A 21254-nucleotide genomic window follows, 5' to 3' on the forward strand; every position below is an offset into this window, starting at 1 on the left:
TGTCAATGTAATTATATGGAGGTACACAATTGGCAGCTCTTAAATTGAGTTTAACTTGTGGGTAAATACTGCTTTAAAGGATACGTTTTCATAATCTCAGCAGTCAGGATTGGCAGTTTCCAAAATAAAGCAGTTCATGCAGAATTTCTCATGCCAACGCTGTAGTATTTTTCATCTTTTACTTCTAGTCTAACATTTCCTTTCATTCCATTCTCTCAGGGCATTGCATACCCATGTCCAATGCTACTAGCATTTCCAGTTAATACTCGTCAATTCTGTTGTGTCATTTTTGTGCTATTCTCTTTCTGGTGGGCGGATCTATCATGTATATAAGAGAGAGTTCTGAGTATTTCCTCTCACTTTGAGGCTCCTGTTGTTCTCATGGTGCTCTCAACTCACAGAAAAAATTTAAAATCAATATTTCCTAGTTAGATTTATGAGAATTTGTAGTTGTTAATCCTGGATTTTAGTGCATAGTGTGATCATGTATGACTGACAGGTATCCAAAGGTGTACGTCAGGTTGCAGCAGTGGTTTCTGTTAGCTGCCCATAGGTTAGGGATAGAAATAGTAGCTTCACAAATCTCAGTGGGAATGGAAAGGGTGGTCCATTTTTGTGTTTATGCTTAGTTTGTATAGTTGCTGCTTTTTGGAGGTGATGGCACTGTACAGGAGAGAGCTTTACCCCAGGAACAGTGAAGGTTAGTGCAAGGAATGTCCCTAGCATCTGTAAAATGCAGAAGACGTTGCCTGAGTTATCTACATCAGCTCACTGGAAGTTTTGCTTTGTCAAAGCTTGATGCTTACCCAGATTAATGAGAGGGCTCTTACTGAGGGAGAACCTCTTTAGGTCAGATATAGACGACAGCCATGCTCTCCTCTCAGCCCATGAGAACAATGTAGGAGCCCTTTGTCCAGTTTCTGACAGTTGTGCTTTTTCTCACATGCAGAGCAAGCACCAGAAGCACCAAGCCTTTGAAGCTGAGCTCCATGCCAACGCAGATCGGATCCGTGGAGTCATTGATATGGGGAACTCTCTGATTGAAAGAGGAGCATGTGCTGGCAGTGAGGATGCTGTGAAGGTAGATACAATAAATTTACTTACAATATCTGCTTGTGTGCAGCTTTGAAGTGTTTGGGTAACTGGGTGAGAGAAACAAGCATTAAAGACAAATCTTGTTCTGTGGGAATGTGGTAGAAATAGGAACAGTCATTTTACTTCACTTCTGGGAGAGAGAACCTTTCAGGTCCTATAAGAAGGATGTGAATGTTGAACCAAATTACAGCTCAGCAGTGTTAAATAGTTACTGTGTGGTTTGTATGTATGGAATCGGCAGCCAAACTCGTGCCTTATTCAGCTGTTACATTTATCAGAACTTGCATTTGTCATTTGTAGCATTTGTCCTCTCCATTTTACAATAGGCACGGCTGGCTGCCCTGGCTGACCAATGGCAGTTCCTGGTCCAGAAGTCAGCAGAGAAGAGTCAGAAACTGAAAGAAGCAAATAAACAGCAGAATTTCAATACCGGCATCAAGGACTTCGATTTCTGGCTTTCAGAGGTAACTGGTTGAGATGGGGATTATTTATTGCAGGGGTTGGGTTAGGGTTAGGGTTTTAAATCCCTTTGCTGTGATTTTTTGGAGTATCAGCCACCTCTGGTTGAGTGTAGATTTCTCTTGAAAATGCAACAATTAGGAAAGGCTCATTCTTTGTTCCCTTTTTCCCTCCCTCCCCCCAGGTGGAAGCTCTATTGGCATCTGAAGACTACGGGAAGGACTTGGCATCAGTTAACAACCTTCTGAAGAAGCACCAGTTACTGGAGGCTGATATATCTGCTCATGAGGTATTGCTTTCTCTTTCAGTTTTGGAATAGAAATCGTAGTAATTGGCAAATTCTGCAGGTGCTGCTTCAGTGCTGCAGACATGTATTTGTTGAAACATAATCTCTTAATGAAATTGTGGCTCAGCACAGTAGTCAGATTTCTGTGTTTATGTCACTATAGAAATCACGATGAGCTCTTATGGACACCTTTTCTCTTCATGTTTCCAGGATCGGCTGAAGGACCTGAACAGCCAGGCTGACAGTTTGATGACCAGCAGTGCTTTTGATACCTCCCAAGTAAAGGATAAACGTGAAACTATCAATGGGCGCTTCCAGAGGATCAAGAGCATGGCAGCTGCCCGCCGCGCCAAGCTGAACGAGTCCCACCGCTTACATCAGTTCTTCCGTGATATGGATGATGAGGAGTCCTGGATCAAGTGCGTATTTTGGAAGTTTGAGGCTCTGACACGAGGTCATTGCACTTCTGTCAGCAGTGTTCAGTCTGTAGTATGGTTTTACAGCACAAATATGTGTCTCTACAAGGAGTCACCTTTGCCTTCTAGTCAAGGAAAACTATACTCAGAATGGCTTCCACTCCAGTTTGGGTGTGGTTTCTTATCTACAGTGCTCTGTGGTCTGACTCCCAGAGGGAAGGGTCTGTGCTGGAAGTTGCACACTTTAGCCTTGAACCAGATAGCTGCAGTGTGACTAATCTTGACTAATGACAGAAGAAATTTGGACCTTCCCTTTTCAGTCTGAAGCAATGCTTGTTGTTGCTCTAGCCAATTGCAGTAATGAACCTAATGTCCTTTCCTCATTGGTGTTAGTACCCTGGAGGAAGTGAACTTCATAGAAATCATTCAGATTAGATTAATTCTGTCATCTTGCTTGTGGAAAATTAAAGACAGTAATTTGTAAACAGCAGGTAAACTTCTTGAAATGTAACTATCTTAGACAACAGTGCAGATAAGCTCTCCTTCATAGAGAAATGATGGACCCTCTGCCTTCCCTTTCTTCTCCCTACCCATTCCCCTTGTCAGGAGCCAGCTGCTGTTTGACAGTAGCTCATACACACACAGACGCTTCCGTGTTTGAAGATCATTTCCTTATTGGCAATGATTATTTTTTTCCTTTTGTGAGATTTGATCTAAGTAAGTGATGTTCACATTTTCTATTTATTTTCTCCTGATTTTAGAGAGAAGAAACTGTTGGTGAGCTCAGAGGATTATGGCAGGGACCTGACTGGAGTGCAGAACCTTAGGAAGAAGCATAAGCGCTTGGAAGCAGAATTAGCTGCCCATGAACCTGCTATCCAGGTGAATACCTCTCCTTGACAGATTGCTCTGTAAAGAGTGCCATTCTTTGCCATCCTTTGCAGCCAGTATGAAAGCAAGTGATTAGTTTGTAAGCATGCAAATAGAGTGCGTAATAAATTATCATTTGCTCTTTTCTTAATTGCCTGTTTCTCTGCTTTGCAGGGTGTTTTAGACACTGGCAAGAAGCTTTCGGATGATAACACAATTGGGAAGGAGGAGATACAGCAGAGACTGGCTCAGTTTGTGGATCACTGGAAAGAGTTAAAGCAGCTGGCAGCCGCAAGGTGTGTTATAACATACAATTTAAATAAAGCAGTTACATGGGCTTGTAAGGACCAGATGTGCTGAATTTCAGGGTGTTAGATATGATTCATTAATCAGTAGTATCATGTCATAGGTTCTGTGAAACTACTGAAAAGAGTTTGTGAAAATGGTTCTCAACAGAAACACGAGGGCTGGGTTTTTTGTTTCTCTCCTTGAAGTCGTGCTGCAATCGGTCTCTTCTTGCACCAGCTGAAAACCAGTGACTTGAAATTAATTGACTTAAGTCCACTACCAGTTGTTTTTCTGAATGGAAGCTGTTGGGAGAGAGAGTCCTTCCAGTCCTTCTGTGCTGCAGGTTTTGAGGCCTAGAAGAGAGAAGTGTGAGCAATGTGTGTTCAGGCTCTGTATATTCTTAAGTTATACACAGCTGCTTGTGTATTTGTTTCCATCTTATATCTAAAAGCTGTAGAGTAACACTGCAGCTCATTTTACCTTTCTTTACCCATGTAGGGGGCAGCGTCTGGAGGAGTCTCTGGAGTACCAACAGTTTGTAGCAAATGTAGAGGAAGAGGAAGCGTGGATCAATGAGAAAATGACATTGGTAGCCAGTGAGGATTATGGAGACACACTTGCTGCTATCCAGGTATGGAGGAAGTTGTTGGCTCTTTGGTGGTTTCATTGGCATCATCGTTGATGAGAACTTTGTGAACATTTGCTGTAACTTGTATTCAAATATTGAAGATTTTTGTTATATATTTTTGCTGTATTTGCAGGGCTTGCTGAAAAAGCATGAAGCATTCGAGACTGACTTTACTGTCCACAAAGACAGAGTGAATGATGTTTGTGCTAATGGAGAGGATCTCATTAAAAAGGTGAGCATAAGCTGGTAAAGAAAAGCCTTCAAAAGCTGCCCAGGACGTTTTCATGTCAAAATAGGCTTACTCTGCTCTTGGGACTGGTTTGTCATCTCTTTGAAAAGACTTCTATTCAGTTTTTTGCTGCTGAATAAGCTATTGGTGTTAACCAATTGCAGAGCTGTCTCATGGGCAGTGTTGTACATTGAGAACTAAGTCTTTTGGCTAAAATCCTTGCTCTGTCCCCTGCTTACTGGATGCTGTAGAAGACCTTAAGGGTTTTTTTTTCCTGATATGTAGAACAATCACCACGTGGAAAACATTACTGCTAAGATGAAGGGCCTCAAGGGCAAGGTGTCAGACCTGGAGAAAGCCGCAGCTCAGAGGAAAGCCAAATTGGATGAGAACTCTGCCTTCCTCCAGTTCAACTGGAAAGCAGATGTGGTGGAGTCCTGGATAGGTATGTTCTGTGCTGGATCACAGCACGCTGTCACAAAGGAGCTTAAATGCACCTCCATTTCTCAATATCTTCTCTAGCTTCTCACTTTCTATTAGAGTAAATAGGCTTCATACTGCTCATCCCTTTGGGTTTATACCTGGTAGATGCTTGTGGGCTAATTGTTAGACCATAATTTGGAACTGAGGGAGCATATGAGATAGAAATATTTTCATTTTTACTGAATGTGCTTCATTTTCCAGGCGAGAAGGAAAACAGTCTGAAAACAGATGATTATGGCCGTGACCTCTCCTCAGTGCAAACACTGCTCACCAAACAGGTTAGTGCTGATGCTGCTTCCACCTGTAAGTGGCCAAGGGATCAGGTCAACACTTCTCTAATTCACCATTTTCTATCTTTCTTTATCCGTTCTTTTATAATCTTGCATATATTTCTGTGTTAAATATTTCTTTTTTATTGCTTCAGGAAACTTTTGATGCTGGACTTCAGGCTTTCCAGCAGGAGGGAATTGCAAACATCACTGCTCTGAAAGACCAGCTACTGGCAGCCAAACACATCCAGTCAAAGGCCATTGAGGCTCGACACGCTTCCTTGATGAAACGCTGGAATCAGCTACTTGCTAATTCTGCAGCCAGGAAAAAGAAACTCTTGGAGGCTCAGGAGCACTTCAGGAAGGTGAGTCACCAAACCACAGGGCTACTAAAATCTAATTGTCCTCTTTGGAGGGAAAGCAGCACAACACTTGGCACTTAGGCAGCTTTCTTATTTCAGCTAATGATAACGTAGATCCAGAGGACTTAGCGTAAGAATGTTCTATATACTTGCAAGAAATGAGTAATAAAGGCAAACTATCACTTGAGCTTGTTAACTTTAGTTAATCTCATACAGAATATTTGCATCACAGCATAATGGAACTGAACAACCAGTGTATTTTCTTCCCAAGGTTGAGGATCTCTTCCTGACTTTTGCCAAGAAAGCTTCTGCCTTCAACAGTTGGTTTGAGAATGCTGAGGAGGACCTGACAGATCCTGTGCGCTGCAATTCCCTGGAAGAAATCAAAGCGCTGCGAGAAGCCCACGATGCGTTCCGCTCATCGCTCAGCTCTGCACAAGCCGACTTCAACCAGCTGGCAGAGCTCGATCGCCAGATCAAGAGCTTCCGTGTGGCCTCCAACCCGTACACTTGGTTCACTATGGAGGCTCTTGAAGAAACTTGGAGGAATCTGCAGAAAATTATCAAGGCAAGTTGGAGAGCTGCTTCTCATGGCTTATGGCTTTCTCATACCTTGTGACCTGTTGAGACTTCCTTGGAATTGGTCCTCCAGATAATCAATGCAAAAGTTTGTCGTAGTACTGAAAGTGGAAATCTCTCCAATTTTGGGAGCCAAGAAAATCATCCATTAGCTTGTGCTGTTGTTCAGATTTTTGATGACCTTTCGTGCTCCAAAGACAAAGAACATGTCCCCCACTTCCTGACTGTAGAGGAAGTTTCACATCCTGGCTATACAGTCAAGTAATGGTTGCTTCAGTTCAAACTCTCAAGGATTTGGTTGGAATGTTCAGTACTGGGCTCTTCAGTAACCTTGGTTGGGTATGGAGGGCACTTCTTGAGTCCTCAATCTTTTGACTTCCAGATTTGTGCTTGAATGCACTGTTGGTTTTGCTTTGTTGTAGGATAAAGCCAATCGTCCTTTTCCCTGTTTGAAACTGTTTCTGTTTGTTCCTCAGGAGCGTGAGTTGGAGCTGCAGAAGGAGCAGAGGAGGCAGGAAGAAAACGACAAGTTACGCCAAGAGTTTGCTCAGCACGCTAATGCCTTCCACCAGTGGATTCAGGAGACCAGGTACAGTTTGTCTTTCCAGGAGCAGCTCCTGGGGAACTGTGCAGCTAATTGCATCCATCTTACGTCTGCTTAGTCCATCTAAGTTGTAAATGTCTCCTGCTGAAAAGCAGCTATTGAGAATTTGGTCATTTTCTGCAGCTGGGATTTGAGGGAAGCCCAATAAGCCCCAGGGAGAGAAAGCTCTGGAACAGCAGGTGATAGCAGCGATCCTGCTTCTGAATTCACGTTTCTGTAGTGATTCCAGGTATCCAGGACTTGACTCTCCTCCAGTTATTCCTGACCTGAACTGCAGGGCAGCTGGTGGGATGGGGAGCAGACAGCTGGAGCAGCCTGCAGGGATTGCTGCTGGCATTTCTGTTCATGCCTCTTGTGCTCACTGGGGCACATTGGGAATCTCACTTGGGCTTCAATAGAGAAAGAAACTGTGAAAAGAACCCGAGGGCTGCCCTGTGCTGTGAGCACTTGTCTGGGGTGCTGTCTGATAACAGCCATGTTGGGGGAGAGAGAGCAGATATTAAACATATGCTTTAGAAATAAGAAATCTCAGGGTTGAGAAGTGCAGTGAGCTGGAGAGCGTGTATCTATTAAACAGAGGGGACGGAGCTGTTGGCCAGTTCTGATGCGTGCTGGTTGTGGTTTAGAAGAGGCGAGTTCTATTTTCATTTAATCCTGTGATTCTCTGTCTGTGTGTGTTTACAAATAGCTCTGTACGTGTCTTCATGAAATACTGCCATTTAAATATGATTTAACTTTTTGATGTTTACTTCCCACCCAAATCTGTCCCTCTCTTACTGTCTTGTCTCTGTCCTGCTGCCTGATGTTTGGATCTTCACCTTCCACAGGACTTACCTGCTAGATGGGTCAGTATTGAATTTTATATTGTTCACAATGCGGTGATGTGCTCTGCTCTCTGTGTGATTTCTTCTGTCATTGCGTTGCTTGTGAAAGCCACAGCAGAACCCCTTTTATTTGAAAAGAGCAATCTAGCTGAGGTGCACATGAAACGAGTTTGGGGTGGATTACAAAGAAACCAATGAGAACTATAACTGTTTCCTAGTCAAAAGCAGAGGAAGTTATGAATGGGGAACCACTGGCATCCCATGGCAGTGCTGAGTTCTGCTCACAGAACCATAGAACAGCTCAGGTTGGAGGGGACCTGAAGAACCATCAGCTTCCCCCCCCATTAGCTGGGCTGCCAGCTGCTGGGTCAGCTCCTGGGGCAGGTTGCTCACACAAGGAACAGCTCTTGCTCTGAGATGTGGGAGAGAACAGAACGTCCATCTTCACCTGGTGTTTAAACAGTTCTCCAGTAGTCAGAGGTTTCAGTTCAGCAGAATGGATTTTCTGTTGTAACTGTTCTCTGAATGATTAAATCCCCAGAGTATCAACCATTCTGTGTTCTGGGAGGAGGAAGAGGTGTTCCTAGGAAGAGCCTTGGCTGAAATTAGGTATCTTTAAGACTTCATCATACACAGTATGAACTTATTGACCTGCTGATTGGCCGTGCTGCAGGAGAGGAGCTTACCCTGCTGTGATGTTATTCTTGATGGTAGAAAGCATCCCAGGAGGAGCACAGAGCGCTGCCCAGGTTTGGCAGCTGGGTGCTGCCTGCAGCCTGAGCTCCTGCAGCCCCCCATGATGATGCAGGTCGGGGATTTGACAGGAAGAGGAAAGGAAACAACACGGTCTTTAAATGCCTCCAGGCTGCCAAAACCTCCCAGAGTGTGTCTGCCCATTTACATCCCTTCACTATTGGAACAACTGCAACACAATAGAAGCTTTGTAACGAGGCATGGTGTAAAAGGTTAACAAACACTGCATGGGCCTGGCGCTGAGGCTGTGGGCCCTGTGCAAAGGGCTGGGGGGAGCCAGGGGCCTTTCTTACAAAGATAGATGGCTTTTCATAATAAAAGGGTGGAATTCTGTGCAGATAACTGCTGCTTGTGTGCTCTGTAATGACCACAGTGTCCCCTTCTGCTGTTTCTGCCAGATAAAAAATAGTTTGCCCCATTTTTTTTGCTGAACAGTTTAATGGAACCGAGCAGATTTTCCTGGAACAGCTGCTGAATTCTGTGCTCCTTTGTAAACTGGTGTAGTAGAGAGTTCTTGTATCCAAGAAGGAGCTGACAGAAAGGGGCCATTTACTGAAAGCCACGGGGGCAGAGCTGGAGACCAGCAGCCAAGAGCTTTTGTTCAACAAATTGCCACAAGGCCGCTGGTCTGCGGGGCAGCCGGTCCTTAATGCTGTGTCCCTAATGCTGTGTCCTTAATGCTGTGTGTTAATGCTGTTGTGAATGGGTGACGGACACAGACTGAGCTCAGGGAGCCCTGCGCTGCCCTGCCAATGGGGAAAGCAGAGCTCCAAGGAGGCTCCAGGGCAGCAGAGTGTTGGTGTGGTGCTGGCTGTGTGGGAGAGGGGAGCAAAGGAGAGCGTGGGGTTGGAAAGAACGCCTTTGTAGAAGCTGTAGATGAGCTAACAACAAAATGCATTGTTTTATCCCAGCTTTACACAAAAATAACCCGTTAGTTTCCTGTGTGTGCAACCAGCATCTGGATTGATTCCATAAGTGAAGGCTGCTGTTTGCTGCAAGCTGCTGGTGCTGCAGTGGCCGTGGCTGGCTGTGTGCTGTCCGCTGTTCTTTCTTCTTCTCCTTTGGAATTTACCTGGTTTCTTTCCTTTGATTAGCATAGCCTACCGTCGTGTCATTCGTGTCTATCAGTATGAAGTTGGGGATGATCTATCTGGAAGGTTTTTTTTCCTCTTTATTTTCTTACCTCACTTTTGGTTTTTAAATGCACTCGTTAATTCCAAGGCTCGCTTTCCTTCCGACTAACTCACGGCTTAGAGATGCTTGGAGGTGTGTTCCCTGCCCGGTTCCCCCCATGGTTGGCTCCCATCTCCCTGCCCAGGGCTCTGGGTGTGCACTGAGTGTGGCCTTAACCCTGTGCTGGGGATCAGGGTGTTTGTGTGGCTGCAGAGCGATCCAGCGCCCACAGTCCCCTCCTCTAAAGTGTGTAGGATGGGCTTTAGAGGGGCTGCAAAGCTGCGGTTCCTGGCAGGACCCTCCCTAGCAGTCAGTATGGCACACACTGCTGTGTCCACACACAGGTTGGTCAGTGTGGGCTCTCGCCATCACTGGGAGGATGGAGGTACCTGAGTGCTGCAGCTTTAGGGCTGCTGAGGTTCCTGGGGGGGCAGCGACCAGAGACATCCCTTATCTGGTCCCTACAGAGAGATGCTGCTGCCATCCCTGCAGTGCGACCCTGCTGTGTGAGGATGGGGCTGAATGGAGCAGAGCTGCCTCAGTTCCCCCTGGTTGGGATGGGGCAGGAAGGCACCTCTCCATCATCCTACACAGGGGAGCTCCGGGGTTTTCTGACTGTTCTGTGATTACTTCCCAAGCAAACCAGCAGTTCTCAGTTCTCTTCCCCCTGTTCTATCCCCGGTAACACACCTCTATAGAGTCCCAGTGCAGCCCATCAGTGAATCCCCCATGGTTGGTGTGTGTGTGTGCTGGGGTGGGACTGCACCAATCTGATCTCATGAGGCCCAGCAAAGCGGGTGCTGTGGATCTGGCATGAAGTGTGACTGCTGGGCGTGTTGCCTTTCAAATGGGGCTAGAAATTAACTGTACAGAAACGAGAATTAAACATGATGTGACGTGTCCGCCTGAAATAGCGAGTTGGAATAAATGAAACACGAAGCCAGCATTGAAATACCTGCAGATCAATGCTGCTGTGAGCATTTGGAAGGAAGGACTGTTAATTTCAAGCCCCACCTGCCATTGGTTATGGGAGGAGTCCTGTGCCTCACTGTGATTCTGTACGTAGGTCCTGTATGGTGGAGGAGTCGGGGACACTGGAATCCCAGCTGGAAGCTACTAAAGTAAGTAATGATTGATCCCCTGTCTGTAAACCACCTCCCCCATGCAATTATACGGTAAAATCTGAATTGATTTTTATACATTTTGAACGCTGAAGGAACCTTGGTCTGATGTCCTCTTATAAACAGGACATCAAACAACACTCCAACATAGTTTTCCTCTTTTCCCTCCTAATGGGTGTTCACCTAAAGGCTGGTTGTGGTTGTTTTGGCTTTTTGCACTCCTTGATTTTCTCCTCCTCTCTCGCTCCTCCCAGCGCAAACACCAGGAGATCCGGGCTATGAGGAGCCAGCTGAAGAAGATCGAGGACCTTGGAGCAGCCATGGAAGAGGCACTTATCCTGGACAACAAATACACGGAGCACAGCACCGTGGGGCTGGCGCAGCAGTGGGACCAGCTGGACCAGCTGGGAATGAGGATGCAGCACAATCTGGAGCAGCAGATCCAAGCTCGGTACTGGCTGCCCTGCATGTAGTGTGTGCTGTGCCCGGCCTGGGGGGAGGTGAATGGCAGCACCTGCTGGCTGCCTGAAAGCAAACCTGAACGTTTCCCAGCTCTCTTCATGGGGATGAAGTTCACATGGTTTGGAATGGTTCCTGTTGGCTGTTGGTGCCTTGGAGGAGCTGATCTGTTCCTTCGAGCTGTGATGACACGATGTGTTGTCTGCTCACTCGTCCTCAGCTGACGCAGGCTGCTGGTTTGGGGCAGATGGGCTCCATGGCATTTCTGCAGTTCAGGATCTGTTCAATAACTTTGTTTCTTCCCTTTCAGAAACACAACTGGAGTCACAGAGGAGGCCCTGAAGGAGTTCAGCATGATGTTCAAGTGAGTTGCAGGGGAAATCTGCCAGTGGGTCACTGGGGAGATATTTCTGGCACGTGGATGGCCCCCGTCCACAGCATTCTGTGGCTGTTCTGTTTGTAGCTCCTTTATTGCCTGCCCAGCTCTGCTCTGAGCTGCTCTGATCTCTGCCAGATGGCAAAGCCTCCACACACACCCACTGCTGGCCGGGTGCACCGCAGCCATGGGAGCTTTCCATGGGCATGGTCACTTGTGGGCACAGTTGTGTAGGAACTGAGTGAGTTTTGGCTGGGAACGTAGCCCTTTTTGGTGTTCTTTAAGCAAAGGATTTATGTTTATATCGGTAGGTAGGAAATGTCCATTAATTCAGCTGGCTGTAAGGTTCTCATTTTCAGCCCGCTGTGCAACTTTGGATGAGATATTCAGCAATTAAACACTGAGGAATGTGGGATTTGGTTTCGTGTTTTTCAGGCACTTTGACAAGGACAAATCTGGACGTCTTAATCACCAGGAGTTTAAGTCTTGCTTGCGCTCCCTTGGCTACGACCTGCCCATGGTTGAGGAAGGAGAGCCTGACCCTGAATTTGAGTCTATTCTTGACACCGTTGATCCCAACAGGTACGTGCATCATTCCCTATAGCCAGCTATTCTATCAGTGCCTTTCTGGGGCTCAGCTGGAAAGCCTCCTAGAGGCCGAGAGCTTGGCTTTCCTGGGGCTGCTTTCACAGCAGTTCATGTGAAGAAATCTCTCACAGAGCTAAGAATGACATTCATCAATGTACTCTGCTCCGATGGTTGGTGCTGATGCAGCCTCCTGCGATGATGTTTTTAGTGCTCCCAGAAGAGTCACAGCCCTTCTCTCAGGAGGAAGCGCGCTGTGTTATGAAGGCAGAGCAGTGCTCACGTGCTGATGTTTCATTGGCAGGGATGGCCACGTCTCGCTGCAGGAATACATGGCGTTCATGATCAGCAGGGAAACAGAGAACGTGAAATCCAGCGAGGAGATTGAGAGCGCTTTCCGTGCCCTCAGCTCCGAGGGGAAGCCTTATGTGACCAAGGAGGAGCTGTACCAGGTAAGTGCCACTTGTGGCCTCCTGGAAGGAACACAGGGAGGCGTTTTGTTCATAGGTTGTTAACAAAAGCAGCACTGATGACTTGGGAGCTCACGTCGCTCTGGTTGAGCCAGTTCTGAACCTGCAGGCATAACCCCTGCAGCAAAGGAAGGAATCCTAGTAACAGCTCTGCCCATCTGCTTTCTTGGCCCTGCAGAGGTTTAACTTCACTGCCAGAGCAGTTACTCAAGTAAAGCGAGAGCTCCTCCAAGGCTCAGGATGGGCTGCAGTCACTGTTTCTCTCCTCAGAAATTCATGCTTTCCTATAATCATGTGGGAGACTGGAGGGGGGTGTTTTGAGTGATTTGAAGGAGAAATTTGAGTCTGTGCTTAAACACCGAGACCACCACCTCCCTCCCACTGCCACCACAGCCAGTTTTTCCTGTCTGAAGCAGTTGGCAGGAAAAGAAAGAGGCTGCTCTCCTTCCTCATAGTTGTTACCTGTTCAGTCTAACCTGCGTTAGGAAGCTGCAGGTCAGACCTCCCAGCCTTGAGCCAAGCAGAGTGCAAACAAACAGCTCCTTCCTGCAGTTCTGCTGCTGCTCCGTGCTCCACCTGCAGCCCCAGAGCGACCATCCCCAGCTCCGTGTCTTTATCTTTCAGAACCTGACCCGGGAACAAGCCGACTACTGCATTTCTCACATGAAGCCCTACATGGATGGCAAGGGCAGAGAACTTCCTTCTGCCTATGACTACATTGAATTCACACGTTCACTCTTTGTGAACTGATCCAAAACACTGGTACCAAAAGATACAAAGAACATGCTCACGTTTGCTGACTATAAGCTCTGCATGTGTCTCTCTTTGTGCTCTACAATAATCAATGTTACTTTATGATGTAACCTTAAGCCGCTTAGCTTAAAACTCTTAGGGAAGACAAACATATTGCAGTGTGCTTCAATAAAAGTTACTGGTCGAACCACATCTTGTGTTTAATGGTGAAATGCAGCTCTGTCACATGGATGAAACTCCACTGTAGTCAGTTGGGTGTTCAGTGGGCTCAGTGAGCAGCTTTCCCCACTCAGAGCCCTCAGGAGCTGTGTGCAGTTGCTGTGCTGCTCTCAGTCTGTGAGCTCACTCACCAGCTGCTCCAGGTGATTCATTTCCCTGGGCCGCTGCTCGGTGAAGTCAGAACTCAGCTGCCAGACTCTGACTGTCCCAGCAGCATCCCCTGCTGCCAGGAGCTGAGTTTGCTTGGTGTTGAATTCTAAGCAGTACACGGGGCATTCATTCACAGCCTGCCTTATGGACACTGCAGGCTTCTGGGAGCTCTTCTCCAAGTCAAACAGGTGCACATCTCCTATAAAACAGAAACGCTTCTTATAGTAACAGACTTGATGTGCACAACGTTACCTGCTCAGTCTGGCACTTTGCAGTGCTCTGTGTTTGGATGGGGTGCAGGCTGTGATGGGTTGGGTGCCATCGCTGTAAGACAGCACACGTTAATTCTGCTGTCACCTGAAGGCAGCTGGCGGGATTCTGTGTCATCTCCATTCCTGTCACTAAACGTGTTTGGGAAGTTTTGGCTCTAGAAGTAAACGTCAAAGGCCAGGAAGCTGGAGGGGAGTTTTAGCCTCGGTAACTGCTGTGTTACATCCCTGCGAGCTGTTGGAGCTGTAGGTGGGACTGACAATAACTGCTACTGACAGCACTTTGCTTGAGTTCAGAATGACTCCGTTGCACTAATTGCTGGGTACAAGCAGTGGTTATTGCTCCCTGCTTGTGGGAAACGATGATCAGAACTGACTGGTATTAATTAATAGCCAGCTCTAAATCTTAATTTTCAGTCTGAGAACAGGCAGCTCCCGTTACTTGCCTTCCCCAGAAGCCACTGCAAAGACCAGAGGTCGGACGGGAGACCAGCGAACACAGAAGAGGTATTTTGTAGACAGCTGAAGAGAAATGAGGGGCTGTGTCTGCAACATGGAGCTCAGGTGAACACGTCCGTCAGTCCCACAGCTCAGAAAGAGATTCCTGGGTAGAGGGGGGTGCAAGGAACATCGTTATGGGCTGCAGTGCTGAAGGTACAGAGCAAAGCTCACTCAAGCACAGCCCTGCACGCTGCTCCTGCTCTGTCAGTATCTGGCTATTTCCTATAGCAGCAGTTTCCAAGCTGTACTCCGGGATGTGGTCTGTAGACACACAGCTTTGTCGGTGCTCTCAATTAGGGTTAATGAGGGCTCACGCTGCCCGCTGAGTACGATGGGTTGTGTGGGCCAGAGATGCCTGAGAACTGCTGATCTGGAGACGGGCATTGTTAGCGCTGTTTGTCTCATGCAAACCCAGGCAGTGTGATGGAGAGATGGGCTCTGTGGGCGGAATTCAGGCTGCTGCCAGTGAGATGCGATGGGCAGCACTGCTTCACTAAGTAACTACTTTCAGCTGTTTCCCTCCTCGACCTCCAATTGCTTTTATTCCTCTGGGATGACCCAAGGAAGCTGCTCACGTTCTACACAGCCTGGAGTGCAAAGGCTGTTTTGTTTTACTCGTGTTCTGACCACGTGCAGCTTCACCACAGCCAATGGGCAGTGGTTCTCCTGCAATAGTCAGTCAGGCTCCTGATGCTCATTGAGACTTGTTTGGAACTTTTACATGCCCAAAACCCCAGAACTGTGTGAAAAATGCACATTGAGAACTACGTAACAACTTGTAACTGGTGTGCAGCTGGTGTTTGTGTGCAGCTCTTACCTGTGGAAGGGGGAGCAGCTGAGGGAGTACAGCGGCCCACTGTGTGGGGAGAAGGCGAGCTCGGCTGGTGCTCTGAGGGGCACAGAACCTGCAGTGCGGCGGGGAGCTGGGCTGTCTGCTGTGGTGGAGCACTTGAGTGAGTAGCCGCCTTCCACACCAACAATGAACACGTGGGGATCGAAGTGTGAAAAGGAGAATGATGTCACACCCACTGCCACCTCTCCCCACACGAGCTGGAAGAAAAAGACACGAGATGTAAGTGATGGGGGCTGCTGCTGTGGGGATGCAGTCAGAGCAGCACCAGGCAGCCCGTCATGGACCAAAGGAGTTGTTCTCCACACAGCCTGTACCAGCCGTGATGGTCCTGGTACCGCTGAGCCTTCAACCCCTGCAGCATCCACCTACAATAGGAATTATTAGCGCTGTAAGCAAGTTCTCTTCTTGGTCCCAGCAACTTTAGACCATGGCAAAACCTCAGCTGCTGCCAGCCTCCAAAGGAACAATTTACACTATGGGAGGGAGAAGGGATCAGGGGTTACTCTTTATGTTCAAACAGGAGCTTTTCCTGGTCCTCCCCCAGGCCCTGACCTGCTGTCCAGCCTTTACAGCCACATCACTGCTGGGACACAAACTCGTGAACTCACCTTCTTCAGCTGAGCGCTGCGAGGGATCTGCTGAGCCACCAGGGCAAAGCCTTCAGCCACGGCCAGCCGCCCATCTCGCTCCTCCCTCCACACCAGGATCTTCCCATCCGTGGATGCGCTCATGAGCTGGATGTGGTTTCCATGCTTGGCATCAGGCAGCCAGTGAACCTGTTGTAAAGGAGCACCCAGTTCAGCACATGGCAGTTCTGGAGGAAAATGGTAAATGAAAGGAGAGCACAACAGCTGGAATGGAGCAGTTTGTCTGAGAGCTTCAGCTGAAGAGCCAACAAGGTAAGAACTGAAGGGATAAAGTCCAGCACTGGTAACTCTTCTCCTCCAGCTGTGCCTACTGGGAAAGCTCTCACCTGATAGACTGGATCAGTGTGAGTGTCATCTGTCATTCCTGTCCGCCAGATCAAGGGGTCTTCTGGTTTGCTGGTGTCCCACACCAGCACTTCCCCACTGAACAGACCGCCTGCAAGGACAGAGGTAACAATGAGATGTGGAAGGTGCACAGGCTGAGCAGCACAGTGAGCGCTTTGTTACCATGACAGAATTAGAGTAACTCTGGTTGCTGTCATGAATGAGCAGAGTGCTGGGACGAGCAGATCTCAAGGAAGAGGAGGGGCAGATGCATCAATAAATCTCGGCTGGAAACAGCCCACCAGCTTCAGAGGACTGGCAGCCACACGAGAGCACCTCCAGCTCTGCTTTAAGAGAATACACCTCTGCTGAAGCAGTACGCACTTCCTGCTGGATTTGCCTGTCACCTCTCTGAGATCTCCCTCTGTTAGAAGGCAGATGCCATTGAAAATTGTATGTATCAGTTTCTAGTTCAGAACCAGCAGCGCACGCAGTCCTGGTGAGCACAAGCTCCTTCAGTTGTGCAGCTGCAATAGCATGACTGCTGCAAGAAATCTCAGGCTGAGGTGAGAGAAAAATGATCCAAGCTACAGAACCAGGGGGACATTTCAAATCAGATCTAACCTACCAGCTATCAGTGAAGGCTGGGAGGGATGGAAGGCCAAGCACATGACAGAACTGGGAGCATCCACCACAAGGTCGGGGCGCTGCGGATCCAACCTCCTTCTATCCAGATTCCAGGTGCAGACATAGGATTTCTCTGTGCTCCAGTCCCCATCATTCAACCTGATGAAGAGAAAGCTGCACCATGTTGTGCCTGATACACGACGACCCCAGCTCAAGCAGAGCTCTGGTACAACCCAGTCAGCATTGATACATGTGCTGCTTCGTGACCAAATCAAGGGATTGTGAAGCAATGGAAGTTCTCTGCATGTTGGCATATACACAGAATGTTTCAGTGCACCAACTGAACAAAGTGCCTGCCAGGAAATCCCATATATGATTCCCTATTAGCAGGTGTCTTAACCATCCAAATGCTGGGAACAGCCTAAAGTGCACCTACAGAAAGTTCCTATGAATATCTGGGAATGAAAACCCAGTTAGACCAAATCGCTGCTGATTTGCAAACTGAACTACCTGAAGCTGTGAAACTCCTTATTAACAGAGGTGGTAGAGGCTAAAAGTTTAAGACAGACTGTGTATGTTCACAGGAGGGAATTCTGTGTAACCACAGACATAGAAAGCGTGTTCTAATCTGGAAATAGCTGTGAACTGGGACGTACAGGTTGGCCCGGTTTTACTTCTCCCTGTACATTCATTGCACTTTTTGCTGGGGCTTTTAATCCAAGGAAACCGCAGCAGAAAGCAAACTGAGTAAGAGCAACAAAAAGGCAGAGTTCTTTTAACAGAACTAAGGTACATTTCTGTGTAGTTCATCACTGCAAAGAAAGTGAATATACGTAAAACTGAAGTCACACGAACATCAGGTGTGCTCCCAAAGCCAGGCAGATACTCACCGGCCGTATGAGCAGGCTACGACAGATCCTGTTGCATTCCATGAGACACCAGTAACCTGCAGGTGTTGATGCTGAGCCTCCGGGTATGACAGTGTATGCAAACACAGCACCTGGGAGAGATTAAATTCAAGCACTGAAGGAATCGTTTCTGAAGACCTGAGATCTGTGCATGGCCTGGGTGCAAACACTTGGTCTCACTGCAGGTTTCCCCTCTGTCAATGGATCTTATAGGCGTATGTGAAAAAAGAAGGTGAATTCTTACTGGAATAAAAGAATTATTTTGGTGGGATCCCACCAAACCAATTGCCTCTTCTTTATTGCCTCCCTTGGACTGCACAGCCCAGGGGCTGCAGGGTGAGCTGGGTTTTATCACAGCCCTCCAGCAGCAGCACAGCGCTCACTGAGCTTCACAAGAAACAGTTTGGAAATGATTGTACCAACGTGTACTGACAAGATACAGCCTGCTCCTGCTCCATACACCAAACAAATATAACCTAAAGAGCTGCCAAATCGCTGGCTTCAGCTGCTCGCTCTGAAGGGGCTCCTGGAAGCTGAGGACACAGGAGCACCCCCAGCAGCTTCCTGCTCATAGAGCTGCTGCAACACAGCTGCCAGCAGGAAGAACTGCTTTAGTGGGCAGGAGCGAGGCACAGGCAGAGGGGAGAGCTGCAGGAAATCCACCAAACCCTGCTAATTCCTAGCAATTAGAATCTGGTGAGGGTAGTCACAGCAGTAAGGAACAGAACTAAAGAGTCACAGCCACCATGAGCAGCTGTCCCAGGTGATGATAAGGATCCGAGCACTGCCAGCTTACTGTTGTGTTCTGATCCGTCCAGCTCACGTCAAAGCCATCGAAGGCGCGACTTGTCACGTTCTTGTTCAGTTCTTTGATAACAACCCCCTCCACTCTGCGGAGGAACGCCAGCACAGCGCCCTCATCCACACGGGTTCCTTGCTGGATGTCTGGCACAGCGCTGCCATCCACCTGCACAGCCACATCTCTGCTGCTCCGGGACTGCACCGCAGCCTCCGCTGTCACAACTTCCACAGTCTGGCAGCTTTTCTGGTAAAAGAAGACAATTTCTGTGAGCAGAACAGACCCAGAGCAACACGAGGAGCCTTCACCCCTGCCATGGCACCACAGGGGTATGTGGTAAAGGCTGAGTGATGGGCTGGGGAGGCTGAGCAGTGCCAGGCAGAGCGTGTAGTGTAGTGCAGTGCAGTACTAAGCATTGAGCAGTGCAGTGCAGTGCATTGAGCTGTGCAGTACTAAGCACTGAGCAGTGCAGTGCATTGAGCTGTGCAGTACTAAGCACTGAGCAGTGCAGTGCATTGAGTTGTTTAGTGCTGAGCACTGATCTGCCCCGAGCACGGCCCGGCCCGTTCGCAGAGCGGCCCCTCTGGTGATGTCCCTCAGCGCGAGGCGGGAAGGCGGGAAGGAGCCGCCACCACAGCCCAGCCCAGCGCCCAGCCGGCCCGGCCAGGCCCGTCCCGGCGGTATAAAAGCACGGCGCATGGCCGGGGCCGCCTCCATCCCTCACGGCCTCCATCCCATCCCTCACCGCCTCGCATCGCGCGTTCCGGGCGCTCCTCCACAGCGACTGCACCGCGGCGCCGGGCACCGTCTGGTCCACAAACATGGCGGCGCCGGCGGGGGGGGGTCGTGGCCACCAGAGCTGCCGCTCCGCGCCCGCCCGTTGCCACGGAAACAGAGAGGCGCTGCGGGATGACGTCACGACGCGCGCGGTGAGTGAGCTGCGAGGCCGCCATGTTGGGGACGGGAGGGAACGGAACTTCCATCTAACAAAGGCTCGTACCACAGCAACGCACCGCTCCACAGAGCTGGCAGCCCAGGCCACGGTTCTGTTCCATTAATTACTCACTACTGGTTGCTCAGCACCCAGCTTGGGTTGGCTGAAGCCTGTGGGTACTTGTCTGTATTGCTTCTGAATGCAGCACAGGTGCTAAACGGGCTTAATGCTGGTGTTTCTTGCTTGGTATCCAGGTGCAGGCAATACCTGACGGGTTACTGCCATGCAATTGCTTTAGAACTGGGCCTTGAGGTCATTTGCTTTAGAGTGAGGCTGTTTGTTCTACTGATGGAGCATCATTGAGGCCCTGAGCTTTGCATTAAATGGGGATATTCCTGGAGAAATACAATCAGGACTTAGAAATGTGAAGGCAAGAAGGCAAATAAGCAGGTATGGCCCAACAGGGAACGACTGGAATGCCCTGAGTTATTTGAAAGGATTGTAAGGGTTGTAAGGATGCTCAAGGGTTGTAAGTTACACCATGCTGAAAATGTCTGGCAGAAGGAAAAACAGGACCCAGGTCCCTAAATCAGAGCGTTGATTGAAATGTATCTGATTGATGCTGTGTGGATGTATTGCTATGTGCAGATCTTAGTTCTTTTTTGTTAGAAATCTGATTTGAAAACCAGGTGTTCAGACATTCACTGAGGGAAGGTCAGCCCAGCTGTGCTGCATTCAGAGCACAGCACCTGCATTCAGAGTCCAGCAGCTTCACAGGGCTCAGGTCCTTGTGTGGATTCCAAGTGTGTACCCTCAGGCTGTGAGTCCATTGCTGGTTCATTCATACAGAGCTCGTACATTTTTCTCCAACTTCTGACCTCGTTTTTCCCCCTCCCCCTGCCCAATTTCCCTCTGCAAATTCGATCCCATTTGCTTTGAAAAATCATACTTGAAATTTTGGCAGAAAATATGTTGGCTCGTTTCTGAAGTTCTGTTGCACATACATACATGATATGTTACAAAAATAATCCATCCCCATTAGTCACAGATCTGTTAGGGTTTGTAGAATTAGCATGGGGGGGAGGGGTCCCTTTTAAACCTTGTTATAGGTAGGATCTCTTGCACGGTACAGGTATTGCATATCCCATAGCTATTTCCACATCGATAATAAGAGACTTTAGTCCAACAAATGGGAAGGAGCATAGGGAAAGCTGGCTTTGTTGCAGCAAGCTGCCACTACAGGAGTGTGAAGACTCCATGCTGGCAGATTGTGAATGGTGAGGAAGAGCTGGAACAGGGCCATGAGCCACGGAATGTCAAAAGGATCCATGAAAGGCTCGGGATCCCAATTTCTGGCTGTCATGGTGCTCTGAGCACAACGGCAGCTGGGAGCCTCTGCTTTGGACACAGGCAAGATAGGGTCAGTGATGTGACTGGCAGCAGCTCTCCCCTTGTAGGCACAGCATCCCCTTCTTCCTGCTGAGCTGATATCAGCACGCTCACCATCTAATCTCAGAAATAAACGTACAATCTGGCATCCCACCTTTAAAAGGTTGCTGACCCGTTGCAGTGCTGACAGCATGGAGGAAAACACTGAGATCTGTTAAATTAATTCCGTATTCATCATATGTGACTAAATATTATTTATCTGTTCTGTGTATTAATTTATCAATTCATACTGTGTTTATAGTATCTCAAACAGCTGTTCAAATTGGAATTGCATGTGTAAAGCACCCGACTATCTTGAAAAGCACTGCAGGTAGGTATTATTTGTCTGAGGAGGATCGGCTCTCCCTTGCAGATAAGCTGCTTCTAAAAGGCCATTCTGAGATAGATAGTTACATTCTACTAAGTCCTATCAAATGTAAAGCAAGCACAAGCTGTGTGATAGTTCTTGAAGGCGAGTCAGTTCCATACCTTCACTCCAAACACACCTCCATT

General features: G+C 48.2%; 2 protein-coding genes across 14 annotated transcripts in view; one reads left to right on the plus strand and one right to left on the minus strand.

The window, feature by feature from the left end:
* The window catches only part of SPTAN1 (spectrin alpha, non-erythrocytic 1), a 43662-nt gene extending 30388 nt beyond the window's left edge, over positions 1-13274 (plus strand). For 7 of the 13 annotated variants that reach the window (XM_015878934.2, XM_015878931.2, XM_015878933.1 and 4 more), the window contains 21 exons: positions 950-1081; positions 1422-1559; positions 1739-1843; positions 2051-2259; positions 3018-3138; positions 3301-3422; positions 3913-4045; positions 4176-4274; positions 4557-4716; positions 4956-5032; positions 5179-5388; positions 5657-5953; positions 6441-6553; positions 7396-7413; positions 9240-9302; positions 10385-10439; positions 10694-10890; positions 11209-11262; positions 11710-11856; positions 12164-12311; positions 12954-13269. In XM_015878934.2, coding sequence (XP_015734420.1) covers positions 950-1081; positions 1422-1559; positions 1739-1843; positions 2051-2259; positions 3018-3138; positions 3301-3422; positions 3913-4045; positions 4176-4274; positions 4557-4716; positions 4956-5032; positions 5179-5388; positions 5657-5953; positions 6441-6553; positions 7396-7413; positions 9240-9302; positions 10385-10439; positions 10694-10890; positions 11209-11262; positions 11710-11856; positions 12164-12311; positions 12954-13079 — 2724 coding nt within the window. In that variant the 3' untranslated portion in view covers positions 13080-13269. Of the gene's footprint in view, positions 1-949; positions 1082-1421; positions 1560-1738; positions 1844-2050; positions 2260-3017; positions 3139-3300; positions 3423-3912; positions 4046-4175; positions 4275-4556; positions 4717-4955; positions 5033-5178; positions 5389-5656; positions 5954-6440; positions 6554-7395; positions 7414-9239; positions 9303-10384; positions 10440-10693; positions 10891-11208; positions 11263-11709; positions 11857-12163; positions 12312-12953 lie in introns of all 13 variants that reach the window. The other 6 variants (XM_015878939.1, XM_015878941.1, XM_015878942.1 and 3 more) reach the window with 4 other exon arrangements.
* Positions 13258-19347, minus strand: WDR34 (WD repeat domain 34). Its single transcript, XM_015878943.2, is given in 10 exon segments — positions 13258-13650; positions 14167-14324; positions 15039-15271; positions 15683-15850; positions 16048-16157; positions 16674-16831; positions 17563-17672; positions 18377-18625; positions 19125-19215; positions 19217-19347. Coding segments are annotated over 10 exon segments (1632 nt in total). The 5' UTR covers positions 19333-19347; the 3' UTR covers positions 13258-13411.
* Positions 19348-21254: the final 1907 nt, after the last annotated feature.

Source organism: Coturnix japonica, chromosome 17, assembly GCF_001577835.2.
Source record: "Coturnix japonica isolate 7356 chromosome 17, Coturnix japonica 2.1, whole genome shotgun sequence".
Lineage (NCBI taxonomy): Eukaryota > Metazoa > Chordata > Aves > Galliformes > Phasianidae > Coturnix > Coturnix japonica.